General features: G+C 38.2%; 1 protein-coding gene across 11 annotated transcripts in view; it reads left to right on the top strand.

Annotated features, from left to right (window-relative positions):
* The window catches only part of TBC1D1 (TBC1 domain family member 1), a 120,493-nt gene that overhangs the window by 90,158 nt on the left and 11,184 nt on the right, over positions 1–19,151 (top strand). For all 11 annotated transcript variants that reach the window (XM_075024325.1, XM_075024305.1, XM_075024338.1 and 8 more), the window contains 5 exons: positions 2,857–3,042; positions 7,603–7,764; positions 10,614–10,772; positions 17,577–17,821; positions 18,264–18,423. In XM_075024325.1, coding sequence (XP_074880426.1) covers positions 2,857–3,042; positions 7,603–7,764; positions 10,614–10,772; positions 17,577–17,821; positions 18,264–18,423 — 912 coding nt within the window. The remainder of the gene's footprint in view (positions 1–2,856; positions 3,043–7,602; positions 7,765–10,613; positions 10,773–17,576; positions 17,822–18,263; positions 18,424–19,151) is intronic.

Below are 19,151 nucleotides of genomic sequence, written 5' to 3' on the forward strand. Positions count from 1 at the left end.
ATCACTGGAGAATGATAAGGGAGTAACATTTCCAATAAATTAGAAGGTGATCTTTTGTTAAGTTGGTACTTGAAGACCAATCCACAAAATTTGCACTGAGAAAGTAGAATGTGTATGGTAAAGACAGGAAGATTCTAGGCATTGGATATGTTCATTCTTGCTTTAGGAATGCAATGTGTTTAATCCATTTCCTTGCATATGTTTTGCCAGCCTGTTTTTTGGGGCAAGTAGGTAACCATAAACCATCCCTGTAGATAGTCTGGTATTTTCTAACACATACGTGCATATATAAATATCTAAAACCAGAATATATACCTTACTCTAAAAGAGATTCATAAACCACTGAGAGGATGTGTAGGCTGAGAAGAGATTTGTTTCCCCCAAGATGTGTGTGCATTCTATATTGGTTGCTATGAGAATGTAACAAGAAGTGAATAGACTACAGATAGCATACAGTAGATGTGGGTGTTCCTATCTGTATCACTTTTACTGTTTGCATTGATGTTTGGTGACTGTTTTCATTAATTCCTCTTTCTTACAGTGGTGTTGTTTTGTGCATGTAATGCAGCCTTAGAGGAAATGAACAACATTCCTTGAAGATGGTATTTTTATTTTTTTTAAGTTTATTATTTTATTCAAGCAAATTAAGTTAGTTCTACCAGCATTATCCTTAAGAGCATTTCCCTTATAAAGTTCTCTTAATATGCACTAAGAAAAATTGGGATGAAAGCTACTATATGTAGTCACTCTACATAAAAAATGTACAGAACACTGTTGACAGTATAGTATGTGCATCAGAAACAACAATCAAATCAAAATAATCTTCCTTTCATTGTCAACAAAGTTGAGAATTATCAAGTGTGTGTTTCTTCTCCACCTGGTGACATTTACCTAACCTCTTTTATAATGGCAGATCTTAGCCCACAGAAGTCTTTCTATGTACCTGTGAAGAAAAAGATTAAATTAATGTTTCCCAGTTTCTTTTAAGGGATATAATAGTTCTTCATTGTATTGATGTTTTTCATAACCAGCTGTATTTCTGAATGCATCTGTCAGGGTTTCCAACTTCTCTTTGTAACAAATTGTAATTGCCATTAAAGTGTTGAATTTTTGTCCTTTGCCTAATTCTCATTCCCATGAAGTTTGTTGTTCCCTGAAATGCTGTAGATACCTGAAGTGTGGCTGTCCACACTTATATCCAGAGTGCAGATTTGTAAAGGTTTAATTTGTTCTGCTAGCTGAAAATGTTGCATTTATTTTTATATGTATATTTTAACCCTTGAATTTAACTGTGATAACAAGCAAATAAATGTTGTATAAAGAAACAGGTGGTATTTGGACGCACCCTATTTGTCTCTGACTCCTTGAGAGGAAAAGATTGACAGTGGCAAAACTTAGAAAAGCAGAAGCCAACAGCTGTGAACATTTCCATTCTTACTTAGTCATCTGAGCTCAGTTGTGTGAGTGCCTTTGAACAAACAAGAAAAGAATAGCTGCATATGAACCGTGTGAGTCAATATATGGTAGCATTCTGAGCAGAATTTGAAGGGGTGAAAACCTGCATATTTTGTTAGTTTTTAGAGATGAAATGTGTGTGTTTAATTCAAAATCCTTATCACCATGCTAGGCAATAATAAAGAAATGGACCACTGAGCTACCTTCAGAATAATTGTTTCAGGAATGCCTCTTCTCCAGGAGCTATTTGAAATAGCATGCACAGATGTACTTCTCCTTGGCTGGAGAGTCCTGGGAATGGTTTTTGTTGCACTGATTTTAAAGCATTTTCTTGCATGTATAACTGGTCAGCTTGTCCTCGGGGAGACATTTCACAGCCATTCTGTTTGGCAGAAGGAGAAGTGCTGTTGCGATGGCTTTCCGTTTGGGATTTGGTAGGAAGAGATGGGTGGTTTTGACCATTCATTTTAAAGGTGGTGAATTGAGTAACTTGTCTTCTAGGTACAGGTTATATCAAAGACTACTGAGTCTTCAAAGCAGCTGTATAAAACAACAAAATTAAGTGATACTATAGCGGGGGTTAAGAAAACAAAGTGTAGAAACTTATGCTTCTTATGTTGAGAACTTGATTAAAAACAATGCTGTTTACCCTTTCTCCAAAAAGAAAAGATTTTTCAATTTGCCTGAGACTTTTTGTACTTTTCCCTTATTTTTTTTAGTGTTTTCAGTCTTCTTAGAATTACCTTGCATGCTTGACAAAAAGATACATTTTGTGTTAGACTAGCTAAAGCTAAAATAAAAAGTGCAGAAGGTTATGGTATGGTTAAAAATTAGAAGTGAGAGCAAACACGTCTTAGGTGCCTGTCTCCTTTCTGCATGTTTACTTTAAGACCTGGTAATAATCCCATTGTATGGCCTTAGGGGGTGTTGTGTTTGTGCAGCTAAGGGTGTGTGTTTTCTTTGTTAAACACAGTTTAGAGATTATTCTTTAAATTATGTGGGTGCTATATTTGATTTCATCTGCTATTTGAATAATGCCAGGTTTCAGCTGTAGGTTGTATTTTTTGCAATTTCTCAAACTTGCCTTTGCCTTTTAGTTCTGTCGTTATAAAGCTGTAATTAGCAAGCCATGGTCTTGGTGTACAGTACAATGTTTTTATCAGGTTATAGGAAAAAAAAGTTCCAGGCTTTGGCCCACATGATTCTTACTCAGAAGCAGCTTGTAAATCTGCTTGAAACTGTCATTTGGGAAACCTTGCTTGGTATTACCTCCTATGTATGTATGTATATGTGTGCGTGTGTAGATATGTATGTATATATTTGCAAGCTTTCAAAATGTGTCCCTTCACTCACCTATTCATGAAATGTTAAGTAGTTCACAACAGCTTCTCTCGTTTAAAGATTACCCCGAATTGGGAGAACTTCCACCCAGATCCCCACTGGAACCAGTGTGTGAAGATGGCCCTTTTGGGCCACTGAAAGAAGAAAGGAAACGAACACCCCGTGAGCTTCGCGAGTTGTGGAAAAAAGCCATTATTCAGCAGATACTGCTCCTCAGAATGGAGAAGGAAAACCAGAAGTTACAAGGTTGGTGAAGTTCTTGATTACACCCTACTGCAATACAAGTTCACTCTTTGGCTTGCTCTGTGGCCTTGGCAGTGGTTTGGACCAAGCCTTAATGAAACATTTTAGGAACATATAGGTAAATCAGTTTAGCAGCATCTCCCTCAGCTCTCATTAGTGTAGGTGACAATTTAGACTTATTTTTTTATCACTTCACCTTATTATTTGTTGGCTTGATCTTAATTGGTACTCTTTTAGTTTTACCATGTCTGGGGTTTTTTAGTCTGCTGTCTAGAAGCTCTGACAAGGAATTAAGCACAATCGCTATCATGAACTGAATTCTTTTCTACATTCGCATCCATAGGTCATTGTCTATGTATTGGTCATAGCAATGTCCTGTTTAGCCAGTCTTGAAGTTGAATTGAAGTTCTTAAGGTGCTGGTTGTGGACTTAAAACTATGGGTGTCTGCAGTAGCACACACAGTGCAAGCAAGGTTTGTATAGAGTAATAATGATTTAGATCAGTCAGAAGGGTGATGAGAAGGAGCTTGAGAAACTGGAATTTGCAGTTGTTCTTAACCAAAATTTTTTTGTGGATGAATGCATAGCTGCAACAAATCCGTTGTGGTGGCAGTTTTTACATATAAAATGCAGCTGATTAAGAATACACATTATATTGTGGCAGCTGCATACAGAATCACAAGTGATTGCCCTTGAGAGCTGTTCCTTTGAAGAGATGAATGATGAGGACAGAAATGTTTATCTGGATGATTTTAGATGTTCAGGAAGGGAGCAGGCACCTGGATCCTCAAGAGGTGAGGTACCTGGCATGAAAGTAGCAATTCTTCTTTGCCTTTGTGTAAACTTGAGGAAGGATTGTCTTCCAGGAAGAAGAACTGTGTAGAGAAAGGGCCCAGCCATGTGGAAAGGTCAGTATACCAAACATGAAATCCTTCTTTAAACTTGGGCTAAGACTCCTGACTAGAAGGAGAAGACATCTCTCTGAGATGTTGTATATGGCCTCCCAGAACACTTAGTCCACCTGTAGGCTATTTGCTCCTAGTAGTACAGCTCTCCTATTTCAACCCTGATATCTGAAGAACACCTGATACCTGAATTTCATAAGAACCCTACAGGTGACAGGCGTGTTCCCAGTGAATGTACTTGCTAATCCAGTAAAATAAAATACAGCAGTGGATACCAGGTATACAATTCCCTTGGCTAAGGGGCCAAGACCTGGAGAAAGAGGTACTGAGAGCAATGATTTATACAATCCCTTCAGCTTAGAGCAGTGCTGTCATAAATAAGCTTTTATCAAGTAATTCTGTAACTTGGAATTTTTATGGAACCTAGCATTTAGAAATTAATTTTCTCTGTTTTGTATATTTATATTCCTGATATTTTTTTTTTAAATCCTCTTGTATTCAAGTTATCGGAATCTACAGCCTGCAGTCAAGTTTTTGGCAACTGCAGGACATTAATATCCATAAAAATTTTAACAAGTTTAATCAGATGCTCCAATTTTGTCTGCCCAAAAGAAACAATTGCAAAACCGTCACAAATTCACTAAGATGAGCATGTCTAAAGCTAGTTATTGAATGAATGAGACGGGTGTTGCATGATTGAAGACCCAGGCTGTGCAGTATGCACCGTGGAGTAAGGAAGTTGTCCTAGGTAGCTGCTGCATTAAGAGCTCAGATGGTGAGACAATACTTGAAAAAACAGATGACTATGCTGCAGTGAGCACAGCTTTGTAATGTAATGCCACATGTTCTGATGCTTTTGTCTCTGGGAAGTAAAACCAAATATTTTACATGCAGTAATAATTCTCAGAGTACTACTGTGTAATACTGAACAAAATATTAAATGTACAGTATGTTGCATCTTTACTGATAATGCTTAAGTGTGATATTGGGAATTGGGTAGTGTCAGTATCTAAGCTTGTTGATAAAGACATTTTCTCTCCTCAGTCCTTACATGTCATTCCCACTGTCACATTTTTGCACATGGCATAAGAAAATTGAATAAAGCAGAAAAGTCTGAAAAGACTGGAAAGTTGCCAAGCACCAGAAAACACTTGTTTGCAAAAGGCGGAACATTGAAAGATTTCTCTGAGTTTGTTTTCATATAAGCTGAAACTTAAGTGCCATTTATAAGTTATCTCCATACAATGCTACCTGTGTTTTAAGGGTTTTTTTATTATTCTAATATATAAATATGTTGTATTTGACCTGAAGAAAATGTGAAGAAGTTGACAAAGAATTTAGATACACAATCATTTTCAGTGTGGACACACAAGTCAGTGCTTGTATTTACATGGGTCTATGGTTAAACACTGAATATAATCTACAGGGAAAAATCAAAAGCAACAAGAGACCAGGAATAAAAAAAACCCTAAGGAGTAAAATTAAGCTACAGGTGTCTGTATCAGGATGGGTAAAGCATGTGTCAGTACATGTCAGCCAAAATAATGTTTTAAAATGAAATACACTACTTTGAAGTGAAAAGTCAAAAACTAAATTAGTAAATGTCAAAAATAAAAACTATGATGTCCAGATCTTGCAAACACTTAGGTAACATCATAACTCACATGAATAACCTCACTGAATGAAATTATTAACATGTGAAAGCAACTACAGGATAAGGAGGTAAGGTGGACCCTTCCCAAATATAAACAGTTCTTTTCTTTTTCCATTTTTTAAATCTAGAATCTTGTTTTAGCCAGTGGGAGTACAGGACAAGCTAACCCTTTGCGACTTTTAGAATTTGATAATCTAATAAACCTTAATTGCAGATACAGATCTCAGAACAAGATGAGCTTAGTGTGTTGGCTATTTTAGTGCCATTGTGGGCCATGTAAATTTCAAGTGATCTTTAATGATTTAGTAAATTTATATAAACAAGTTGAACATACAAACAATGGAGAGTTAAACTTACAAAAGATAACATCGTTTTAACATAGATTGTCTCAAGACTGTAATGCATAGGAGTGTGATTTTGTGAGTTCATACTGTGAAATCATTAAAACTAGCAGTAGGCTTATGATGTATGGCAGAATGTCCTCAAAATGAGAGTATCTTGTTAGCATTACAGTAACGCATCATCACAACAATCAAGTACTGTGAGTACATCATGGCAACTTAATTAAAAACCGTGGTTACTTCATGATACACTATTTCATAAACATGGTGCCAAATCATGTTATTTGTAATTTGCTCAATGGGTGTTATTGAGAAGTATTTTTTAATTTTTGTTTAATGCTATAGAACCTTTTCAGTCCTTTATGTCTTTTGAACCTGTGCTCTGCTCATTTTTGCAAGTAGAGAGCTGCTGACCATATCCCAGGGCTCTTGTCATGGAACTAGGTGTGTTGAGTACTCAGCCACATTACAGCCCAAATATCCATGTTGTTAAATTCTCCATAGACTTACCACAGTTTGTCACTCCTTAGTGCCCAATTTGTAGCTTCATCTCAGTTTCCTTATAGCATTTTCTTTTAGCATTTCATGGCTTTTAGGAATAGATGTCTGACATTTTTCTATCTCATCTGTACTACACCTTTTTTCTCCATCTGAGCTGAAAGACCTCTTCTGTTTTTTCAGCCTTGCGAACTGCACAAATTCATCCCCTGTCCCAAAAGGTGCTTTATTATTTAGTTTACATGAATGCCATTAATAAACCCTTTTTTCCAGGTACATTCTAGTATTAAAATGCCCCCGCAGAAACAAAACTTAAAAGCTTTGCCAGGAGTCCCTTGAAATACTCACTCCACTTCTAAACTTCAGAATTAACACTCGGCTACAGAATTCATTTTAATTTTTGCCATGGTTCTTTGATGCTTTCCCAGCTAGTGATTAATTTTTTTTTAATCCATTATAGATAACACATGAAGATACGGTGCAATATTCTTATAAATTGTAATCTGAGAAAATCACCAGTACTAGAATGCACCTCTGCTCCAGGAGCTCTGATGATCTAAAATGTCTTAGTTAAGACTGAGTTATGCATTGCATTGACCCTTGTTCTGATTTCTTCAGTGGAGTCTTTGAGAGCCTCATGTATATATAGTGTTTATAGTCCTATTTGTGTTCAAGGTTCTGAAGTTTTCTATACTTGAACTTCCCTTTTTATGTAGTATATAAAAATGGACATGTGAATGTTCACCTTTAATTTTTTTACTTTGTCATTATTATTATTATTATTGTTATTATGGAGCTGTATGCATAAGAAATAGATTACTGTATTGGGTTTGTGGTTTTATTTGGTGTAGGTCTGCTGCACTAATTGTTTTTCAGAGCTGTTAGGAAAATGTTGTGGTTTTTTCATTAGTCATCAGCTGTAAGGAACTTAATTTAACAGGCCAAACACAGTTAGTATTACATATAATATCTTAAAAAAAACCACAAAAACAACAACCAAACAAAACCAAAACACCCCACAATCACAAAAATTTAGATATGTAATATTTCAGAATTAATAGGGTTTAATTTTAGGTGGATTGCATGGTGAAGTTCCAAGTTCTATTAATCCGTTTTACAAAGAATAAACAATATTAACTGGCGCATTCATGATACCACTTTCTAGCTTCAGAAAACAATTTGCAGAACAGACGCCTGAAACTTGACTATGAAGAAATCACACCATGCTTGAAAGATGTAACTTTGATTTGGGAAAAAATGTTGAGTACACCTGGAAGGGCAAAGATTAAATTTGATGCGGAAAAAATACACTCTGCTGTTGGGCAAGGTAAGCACAGTTTGTTATTTTGAGTTGTTGAAATGCATGTAAATTGTATTAGAAAAGGAATAGGGTGAGTTCTTAAGCACCCCTTATAACCAGATTCTCACTAGAGCTGTTCCTCAGGTTGCTGACTAAACAAGTAGCAATGTTCAGTATCTTCGTGGTTGTGTATGAAATTAACAGTCCCTTTCAGCGGTACTTGGTATTCATTTTTTAATAACATTTGCCCCTACAGGAGAGCTGTTCAGCACTTCAGTGCATTACAATTGTTGCAATCTGATTTTATAAATACAAAGTTATAATTAAAGAAAAAAGCCTGGATAATGCCAAAGAAATGACTGTGTAAATAACTGAAGAAACTGTCTGCACTATTATCTGGAAATTCTCTGTTCCAGCCTGGGTAGTATGTGTATATACAAACAGTATCCATGGATATCTCTGTAGAACTGCCTTTTTTTTTTTGAGTTCAACAACACATTGTACCTGCAAACACCACTTACAGTCTTCCTCACAACTGCAGGCTGAGCAACCAGCCCCTCTCTCCACTGCATCAGAAGTAATATAACCTAAGGTTGGTTTATAAATATTCTAAGAAATTGAGTTATTACTCAGTGTTATTTGTGCCATGGTTGGACCCAAAGGCCTTACGCTGAGTGCTCTATGTAGCCGATGGTGCATATGGCTACTCCAAGGAGGTTTTTATAGTTCTATTGCACCTGCCTATATGCAATTATTCAAGCAAGTTAAACCAAATTGTCCATTTAAGATGACTAGGTAAGTCTAGATTCCTAACAATATCAAATGCCCCAAGCACAAATCTCTGCAGAGTAAAGAAAGCTCATTATCACGGGTTTCCTTCCATTCATGTAGGTAAAGGGCTCTGTCCAGTCAGTATTTGAGCATGAGAAAAACTTGGTTTGCTTGATAGTCCAGTGATGCTGGCCTCTGTTGGAGTTCAAAATAAAACTTAAAAAACTTGGACTGATGCAAAATAAGTAAATAAAGCCCTGCTTAGTGGATTGCTAATAAAAAGAATGTGCAAATAGCCAGTAGAAGGGGAAATTAACCCTAGCTCTTGATGCTATTATTATGCTCTGCTCTCTAGACCTAAGTTGTATCAGAGTTCTTAAGAGTGATGTCAAATTTCATACATATGCATTTAAATTGAGTTTAGCAAGTTCTAGTTTAGACCAAAACCATTAAAAATAACTTGAGTTAGCAAGGCAAACAGGTAAGAAATGCAGGTTTCAGTAAGCATGGGGCTTAAATTAGGATAACAAACATATAGTGTTGACCTATAATGTACACTGTAGTACATGTTTAAATATAGTGCATCTTTCATTTAGGAAGTAGTAAACTGAATACTTTATTTTACATGTATGATGCAGCATACAGAGATAAATTTAATATCTGACTACTTCCTTAAAGGGAATTTTAATTAATTTGTAATTTTGCAGCTGTAAATGTGCACTATTAAGCCAGTGCTACCCTATGTGACACATTCAACCTTAATGAAGCTAATGGGATTTTAGATGTGTATCTGAAAAAGAGAATAGGGCTCATTCAGTGTCTGAAACAGCACTTTCCCTCACTATTTCGTGTTGGAGACTTTTTGATAATTGGGTTTAAGTTCCCTAAAGTAATTTACAGAAATGTTCTCTAAATACCCTTGGGATGTGGATTCAAATATTATACATTTCTACTAGCATTTGATTTTCAAGCAATTGTCTCTGGATTATGATAGTGTAATAAAAATTAGTATTGCAGAGATAAATTCATATCCTTTTGTGCTTAGATGAGAGAAGGGAGTGAAATTGCTTTAATATGTTTTGTTATCTTTCCATGTAAGTTGTATGCTTGAGTCAATTTTGATTTCTCCAATTGTTGTTGTCATCCATGTTACATACGTACCAAAAGAAAAAAAGCAGTCCAAAAAACTTTAAGCCGTAAGTTACTTCAGACTGTAATATCTGATTCCAATACATCATGGATTAGACGGAATACTTTCGCAAAGAATAGTGTATTGATTTCTTGTGTAGATGATTTAATAGTGCCAGTCTTGTGCTGAATAAAGTATGCGTGTAACAATAACCTTTCTGTTACTTTGAGAGCTTTGTGTATAGATACTAATGAAGGCTACCTATGTGAAATAGTTAAGTAGTATCGTCCTTTTTTATAGAGAAAGAAATTCAAGCTTTAGAACATTTTTACGTGTATCAGTCATTCAGCAAACCAATAGCAAAACTAGAAATACAAAACTTGCTTTCTGATTATCTGCCTTCTGTTGTAGTCTCTAGATCACATCTCATTTGCACTTGTTTATACTTTTGGTATGTGTGTATCCTACCTTCCTAAAACTTACTCCTAACAACAGTGTCAGTGCTATGTTAATGAAAAATGTTAATTAGTTCTATTGCAGTGCTTTATTGTGTACTTTACATGGAAAAATGGGATATAAGCATATGCCATGGTTTAAGAAAATTAACTCTTTCCCAGCTGAAACCAGGACAGCATATAACTTTTCAGAGGCAAGTATTGCAATTTTTGCTGCCTCTTCTGGTACTTCTGAGACTGGATGTAAGCAGTAACCTTAGACTTAGACAGCTCACCCTGTTTCTAACTTAAATCTCTCCTGTTAAGATGCTGATGTCTTTCATTGGTTGAGGAAGTATAAGCACTGTAGTTTGATCTGCTTCTATGGTCTACTGGAGATAGCATACACAGATCTAGCAGATAGGGATCTGCTTGCATATCTAGCAGATACAGATCTTCAGTTCCTCAATCCTGTTAACTCAACTATAGCTGAACCCTCAGTATGAGTACAAATTACTGTTTTAATGACTTTCTTCTCTCAGGAGTACCACGTCACCACCGTGGGGAGATCTGGAAGTTTCTAGCAGAGCAATACCACCTTAAACACCAGTTTCCGAGTAAACAACCACCAAAGGACACACCTTATAAAGAACTCCTAAAACAACTAACTTCTCAACAACATGCAATACTTATTGACCTAGGTAAGTACAGTAGTGGTCTGAAATTAAAATAAGGGGTTTATGATCTCTGGAATAGAATTAAATAAAAGAGGGTAACACACAAAAAGCCTCTCACCATTTAATAATAGGTTGTTGGTAAGAACTGCTGTTAATCTGGTATAAGTGAGAACTATTACTTGACACCATTAGGAAAATGCAAAATCTGCATTTAAAGCACAGAGATCCTTTGAAACTTGTGGTAATAAGAGGTTGCTAGATGTAACTGTAACGCATCTGTATTTCAGATACTGACAGTGAACTCCACAGGCACATGGAATACAAATTGTCAAGAAAGGAAGTCAATACTTAAGTGCAGACTGTTGAATCATGTGCTATTCATTCCTGATGTCCAGTGTTTGCTGTCTCTGTTAAACACTTCTACTTGAAATAATGCATAAGTTTTGCTCTTTGCTTTTTTTTCTTTTTTTAATGGATAGCTGCTAGCAGTTGGTATTTTTACTTGTATTAAAACAATTATGAAAAAAGGTTTTTTTAATAATACTTTTTTAAAAGGCTCTTTTTTAAGGCAGGTTATTCACACTGCCTAATTTTAAGCAGTAGCTGCCTCCTGATTTAGGGACCATGAATTGGTCTGTGGAGGTGCATATACTATAGTCCATTGAGTTTAGTAGAGAGAGGTTAGGAACCAAGGCTCTTAGATTTGAAGTGACTGGTAGGTGGGCTTCAGGCAGGCTTTTGCTCTTATTGAGTCGAGTTTTCCATTTTCCCTCACTTTTATTGTTCAAAGCTGAAAAAGTTTTTTCTAATATTAGAAGGAAACATGAGAAAGGGAAATCTAAATGGAATGAAATGATTGTTTGAGGGTAGGAGCAGAAGAGATTGCTTCAGATAATTGTAAAATAGCTGTCTTTGTATACCTCAAAAAAATTATGCCATTCTTAACCCTTCCTTTTACTTTTCCTGGGCCTCTTTATCACTTTTAGTTCCCTTGTGTGAGATTGTCTTTTGTTGATTGACTCTTGCCACTGCTAGACTAAGACCATAATGAAACCCAGGAACATTTAGAAAGACGAAAAGTCAGTATGCTCTGTAAGATGTGGATCAGTATTAAGCATTGTTACTGTCTCTGGTTGCTGCTGCTCCCAGATGGTTTTGTTAAGGTCTGTATCAATATGAGCAACCTCTCCATCTCAGAAGCTCTCACAAGTCAGCCATTTGTTTCGTAGACCTCACAGAGGTACTTTTTGGCATCTTCTCCATCTTCCCTCATGAAGGCTGTTCTGTTTTCTCTCCAGTCCTGCCCCCAGGCAGCACATGGCTGCTCCTTATCTGGGTTAAGTATTCTGTGGAATCTGTTGCAGTCATTAAAGCATTCTAATGTGACACTAATTATTCAAATATATGCGATTGTTGAGTTAGATGTTCACATGTCTAACCTTTACCCTGGCAAAAGTATATGTGTTTGAATGTAAGCCATCTGATGCAAGTTTATAACACATCACTGGTATGTGGCAGAATTGGAAGTTTCTACAGATAATCTACAGATGATCCTCATGAATATACAGTTGTGGATAATATTTTAAGATATTGTCTTCTCCTCCCTTGGATATTTTAATTCAGTTTATTTTCTGAGAAACCAGGAGCTGATGTTTTACCAAGAGGATCCCAGCTCTTGTGTGTAAGATAATCCCACAATTAATGCAGTGTTGATTATGCTCTTTCCTAATAAAAGAAAAAAATTAGTAATGTCTTCCAAAGCATAACAGAACTTAAAACAGCCTTGTGTTGTGGGGTGTGGGATTTGGGTCTGAGGATTTGTGTGGGGCAATTTGAGAGGTCCATAATCACTAAGTTTGATTAAATGAATTTGCCATGAAAAACTCCCATCAGGGGAAGTTATGCACTGCAAGTAACCAAATGTCATGTGATAGAATGATAAAAATTTATGGGAAAATCTGTACTTGGTTTGATCTGTATGATTAATACCTATTGTATTATTTTCACTTATGTCTTTTCTGCAAAGAAGTAGTACAGAGTTGTCCCATCATACTTCTGCTCTTTATAACAACTCAAACAGTATTTGAGTATTTTTCATTACAAATGAAAGGCTATACCCCTTTTCTTCCACATGGAAGAATTGCCTGATCACCTATACCCAGAGCTGTCCAGGGGCACCTATTGCTTAATAACTCAATGTGCAGACTATCTTCAACAGGTACTGAACTGTGAGAAGATTTGTCAAGTTTAGATGGTGACCTAAGCTTTATATGGTAAATGAGAATATTTTCTCCTTTTTTTGCAATACTTGGTAGAGTGAGTCAAAATATCAAGGCAGTGCATAGAAAACAAGAATCTGGTGGAACAGGCATGTTTCTGCAGAAACTGGTGTCAGCTGAGGTGAGGAGGGTGATGGTCGATGCCACCTTCACTTTCCCCTACTTGACAGGCCTGTTAGGTTTCAACTTGGCACTGGGAAAGTAACACTCCAAGCAGCCTTAATGCTAGCTGGGAATAGGCAGTTGCAATGTAGGTAAATTGTTTCCCTCCAGACTTTGTCACACCAATTCTAGGAATTCACCTGGATCGCACAGCGCCAGAACCCATCTTTTGTTTTTGAGAAAGACATTTATATGCAGCCAGAGATCATTTGCTAGCAAGTGCCTATCGATCAAGTCAGCATACCTGGTGTTGATACCCCTGGCAATGAACGTCGGGATTCTGTCGCACTGAAGTGCCTCAGTAAGGGGTGAATACTTTTGTGCTGAGTTAGTGAATTGAACACCTTCAGTGGAGGTGAGAGGGGTGGGACAACTCCTGGACAGTAGGGAGCACAGTCAGTCTGAGTTTGGTTGGCTCACACAGCAGACTGGGGCTTGCTGGCTCAGCAAGCTGTTCATATTTTCTGCCTGGTTCTGCACATGAATACTTTCTCATCTTAGCTGTGTGCTCTGCTTGTATAAACAAATGACTGCATGTGTTGGCAAATTGGTAACTTCATGGTGGTTTTCATGCAATGTGTTGTTTTTGCTGGGGAGCTATTTGCTAGCTCATTAGCTGAGGGAAGGATTGGGCCCTATTATTTCAGTAACATGACACTAGGAAGCTGAAGACTTCCTAGTTTCCTAGTGATTCACATTGAAATAGAGTAGTGCTGCACAGTAACAGAGAGCGTAACCGGATAGGCAGCTAGAAGGAATTTGCATGTTCTGACTTGCGTACCTTCAGGCTATCAGAAGAGTTTTCTCTTAAATCTTTAAGAATCCTTCTGAAAGCATGCACTTCTCCCTTGCAAAAAACCTATGTTCTTGCAACATGCGGTTATAATATTTAAAAAAGCTTACCAAATTAAGCTAGAGAGTTCTTGCTAACACAGTGTGAGCCAATGCCGTAATAGTATTGCTCACACTTAGTTGAATAGATGCATCTTCAGCTGTAAATAGCGCTTCTGGAGAATGAGGACAGCAGCGTGCATCTGGATGCAGAGGTAAGGTACAGCAGCCACTTTCCTGGCCCAGTTTACATGTCACAGTACCATTTCATTACATGGACAAGAACAAAGCCACAATTCCCTGAAGGCTTTTTTATGTGTCTCCTTTTGTGGCACCACCTGCACAACCACTGCAGTCACTGGGGTTTTCAGGTCCTGAACACCAAAATCATGTTCAGTAAATGATATCTTCTCTTACTAAGGTAGGGTAAATTGACTTCCAGATGCTCTTAGTATAGGAAACCACTGTACTCATCACTGACTGTTTGCTGAGCACAGTAGAAAATTATGTTTTGTTTTATTACATTTCAAAAATAAAGTAATAAGTACTTACTTTCTCTTTCTGGCACTCTTGAGGTATCACAGTTCATTTAGAGTCTCTTTTCAGCAGGGCCAGGAGTTGTTTGCTCCTAAGTAAAAGATGAAATTCTTAGTTAAGTCATCACCAGGGCACTCGGAAACAAATCAGCTTGTGAGTTTAGCAGTTCTGCTCCTCCTCCATTTACTGTTTTCTAGAACTTCCTTGCATTTTTATTCTTATCAGCTTGTAACTTTTCTTCGTGACTTACATGAAAGGAGCCTTGCTGTGTGAGCGAGGCAGTACAGGTCTGTCTTTAGACCATGCTGTAATAATCTGTCATTCAGACAGAGGATTCCTTTGCAAAGGAACACGAGCTCCTTCTCATTTGGAAGTTAGAAATATTTTGTCTGTAACGTTCAACTCTGTGACAGCCTGGCCAAGGGGGAACGTGCTCAGGAACTGAATGCCAGCATCCCATGTGACAAGGTAGAGCAGCTACCAGATGGCAGGAGGACTCTGCCCGGGCTTTGTCTTCTTGAAACAGGAGCTCTGATATTATCTGGCAGCACAGCAGTGTTCCAGGAGCTAAAGGGTGGGGTGGTATTTAACAAGTGGGTGGCCAAAAAACAAGCTCCACTTAATGCTAGAACAAAAGAAGCATTCCAATTTCTTCTCCATTGAGGTATTTCACAGGGGAAATCTGATAGGGGGAGAGTTTTTTTCCTAGAAATGAAAATATTTACTTTTGGAAAAGTTTTCAAAAAAAAATCTGTAGAAGTGAAACCTTTAATGTGTCTGTTCATGGAATCACAGAGTGGTTGAGGTTGGAAGGGAGCTCTTGAGACCATCTAGTCCAACCCCTCTGCTCAAAGCAGGGTAATCTAAAGCAGGTTGCCCGGGACCATGTTCGCTCAGGTTTTGAATATGTCCATAGATGGAGACTCCGCAACCTCTCTGGGCAGCCTGTGCTGGTGTCTGACCACCCTTACAATAAGAAAAGATTTATTTTCTTATGTTAGGTGAAATTCCCAGTATTTCAGTTTGTGCCCATTACCCCTTGTCCTGCCAGTGGCACCACTGAGAAGAGCCTGGCTCCCTCTTCTTCATTCCCTCCCACTGGGTATTTGTGCACATTGATGAGATCCCCCTGAGCATTTTCTTCTCCAGGCTGAAGAGTCCCAGATCTCTCAGTCTTTCTTCATAGGAGAGATGCTCCAGTCCCTTCATGATCTTAGTGGCCCTTTGCTGGACTCTCTCCAGTATGTCCATATCTCTCCTGTACTGGGGAGCCCAGAACTGGACACAGCGCTCCAGGTGTGGCCTCACCAGTGCCGAGTAGAGGGGAAGGATCACATCCTTCGAACAGCTGGCAATGGCCCTCCTAATGGAGCCCAGAGTACTATTAGCCTTCTTTGCTGCAAGGGCACATTGCTGGCTCATGTTCAACTTGGCAAGGACCAGGTCCTTTTCGGCAAAGCTGCTTTCCAGCTGGGTGGCCCCCAGCATATACTGGTGCGTGGGGTTGTTCCTCCCTAGCTGCAAGATTTTTGCGCTACCCTTTGTTGAAGTTCATGAAGTTCCTGTCAGCCCATTTCTTCAGCCTGTCAAGGTCCCTGTGAATGGCAGAACGATCCTCTGGTGTATCTGCCACTCCTCCCAGTTTTGTATCATCTGCAGGCTTGCTGAGGGTGCACTCATTAATGACCCTCCCTAATCAGGGATCAGCTAGAACAAAGGCTATGGCACCCTGTCATCAAGGGCAGCTGCTGAGGGTTGGTTAGAAGCTGCCAGAGCTACCCTTACCACAGCCTCAGCCTTACCTGCCAGCAGCAGTACTTCCAGGTTCCCAGGAGTCCCCTGGCGATCCCGGACAAAGTATCCAGATGCTCAAGAGCTTGAAGAAGCAAATCCCAGAAACTGCTGCACAAAGTGCTGTGTCTGTTGGCTGCCTCCATTAGCTGCACTCTCATATAATATGTATATAGCATGTATCATAGCACATACATAGCTACAGAATTCTTGATATCGTAAGGGCTGCAGAAAAAAAGACAAATTGAGTTTTTACTCACTGAGTAAATATTGTGGGTCAAACTGATTGTGTAAGTTACCTAGTTGGATTGGTTTGGTTTAAGGACGTGGGTTCCAGCTCTGTATGAAAGTTTACAGATAAGCCAGTCTGGGGTGGAAGTCACCATCTTGTTCTAGAACTGAAGGACTGGAAATGGCTCAATTGTGCTCCTACAGCTCTACAATTAGTATAGTTTACCTTAGGGTGGGGTTTAAAGAGATGTGGGAATAGATCCAAAACCCATTGCTACTAAGAGAAAGGTTTGCTCCAACAACCTACTCCCACTCTCCAAGCACTTGTGACTTGTGCTGGTGCTCATGGGATGCCTCCTGGAGCTGACACAGCTGAGCGACAGGGGAGAATAACTAACCCCATGTAAAAAGGGATTTTTCTGCCAGGGTAGTGAACTGGATCAGCTCATGGGAGAGTCTGAGCTTCATGCTGCAGGAAAGCAGGAAGGACCCATAAGACTGGGAAGGACCAAGGCAAGGAGGGAGGTGACAAAAGACACATTTACTGGAAAAAAAGACAAGAAGAAAAAAGAAAGGAAAGGGGTCCCAACCCACAGAGCTCAGATGTTCTAAGTCTGTGCCTGGATCCTAATAGTTGTCTAAAAGCTAACACTTTTTAATCAAGAAAAGAGGACTGGGTGACTCGTCGAGCCACTGAATCAAGTCTCCCACAAACTGATCAAGGGCCAGTCTTAAGAACCAGTTACTCAGCTGTTCCAAACAACAGACTGTCCCCATTCCCCTGACAATTTCTAAATTAATTTTGCAACTACTGTAACAAAACAGTAGTAGAGTATAGGAGTCGATTGTTTTGTATTGTTAACTTTCATATGGTCTTCCTGTGGGTTGACTCAGAATCTACCTTTTTGAAAGACTGTTTAATTTGATAACATGGCAAGGTTGGGGGTTTTTTTGTTTATTTTTTAGTTTAAGTCACTAACTTCAGCTGTTTTCACAGGGCGCACATTTCCAACACATCCGTACTTCTCAGCACAGCTGGGAGCTGGGCAGCTGTCACTCTACAATATTTTGAAGGCCTATTCGCTTCTGGACCAGGAAGTAGGATATTGCCAGGGCCTTAGTTTTGTAGCAGGAGTTTTACTACTTCATATGAGTGAAGAAGATGCTTTTAAAATGCTGAAGTTTCTCATGTTTGACATGGGCCTGAGAAAACAATATCGTCCTGACATGACAATTTTACAGGTATGATTTCATTTTTTCTAATAAAAGGATGCTAATGTTAAATCATAATGCAATATAGATAGCGTTGTCAAAATCTGGACTTGAACTTAAAATCAGTTCTCAAAAATGGGGAAGGATAATCTGGGAAAAGAATACATCATCTTAAATGCACTATTTTCAAATAAAAAGACTACTGGGGAAACTATGAAAACCATAAATAGGAAGAATTCTGTTAAATGTTGTATGAGGTTCAAATGACCCTGCAAATGACCCTGTCATAGGTTCACAGGTGACCCATCCTGGGTCTTTTAGGTGGCTTCTGAGTATTGCTTTTCTTCACAACATTCCGTCCAAACGTCAGTTGACAAGTATCTTCTTCTAGTAAGAGCATGAAGCATGGACTTTGTTACTATGAGTGTTAAAACATGTTTATCTTTAGTCTCTTTGTTCTTATTCCATGCAGATCCAGATGTATCAACTGTCTCGACTTCTTCACGACTACCATCGAGATCTCTATAACCACCTAGAGGAACATGAGATTGGCCCCAGCCTCTATGCTGCTCCCTGGTTTCTCACTATGTTTGCATCCCAGTTTCCACTTGGATTTGTAGCCAGAGTGTTTGGTAATTCTTCATAAAACTTCTATCTGTTCCTTTTGAAGTCTTATATTTGGAATCCTCTTGTTAGGAACAGCATTATTATCCAACCTGTTTCAGACACCCAAGAGAAATATTTTACTTACTATTGATGAACAGAAGAAGAACAACAGAGGTCATCTTATGGAGCATCTAGTATTTACAGTAAAATGTAAAAAAAGAGAGCGGAGGAAAGCATATGACAGTCCCAAACTGTCCTGTCTTTTCATCCTCATTGTTACGTTTTCCCACTCTGTAACCACTTGTAGAGAAGATGTAAAATTTGATGCCATGAAGGCATGGTGTTATGACAATGGCAATTCAACATTTACAGTTAGTTTCAAGCTGAAAAGAGATGTCACAAAGGCATCATCTAAGAAATACATCCATTTACTCTGTTATCACTGTCTTCAACAGTGTCAGTGGAAAATTATTTTGAGGGTTGTATTTTTAAAACACACAGAGAGATGGCCCTTGCAGTTTAATTATGGATTTACTCTGCAGAAACATAGGGCCTTTAAACTAGTGGTTCTTATCCTTACAATTTTAGCCTGATTGATAATCTCACTTTCTGAAAATGTTTGGAAGCATATGGGGTTTAGGCTCCAAAGTCACTTCTGTTACCTATTTTTAGAATCTACAGAAGTAAAGTTCTCATTTTTTTTTAATTAAACTCCAATTAAGAATTTACCTTAATGCTATCTTATGGATATATA

Source organism: Buteo buteo, chromosome 1 (genome assembly GCF_964188355.1).
Source record: "Buteo buteo chromosome 1, bButBut1.hap1.1, whole genome shotgun sequence".
NCBI classification, from domain to species: domain Eukaryota; kingdom Metazoa; phylum Chordata; class Aves; order Accipitriformes; family Accipitridae; genus Buteo; species Buteo buteo.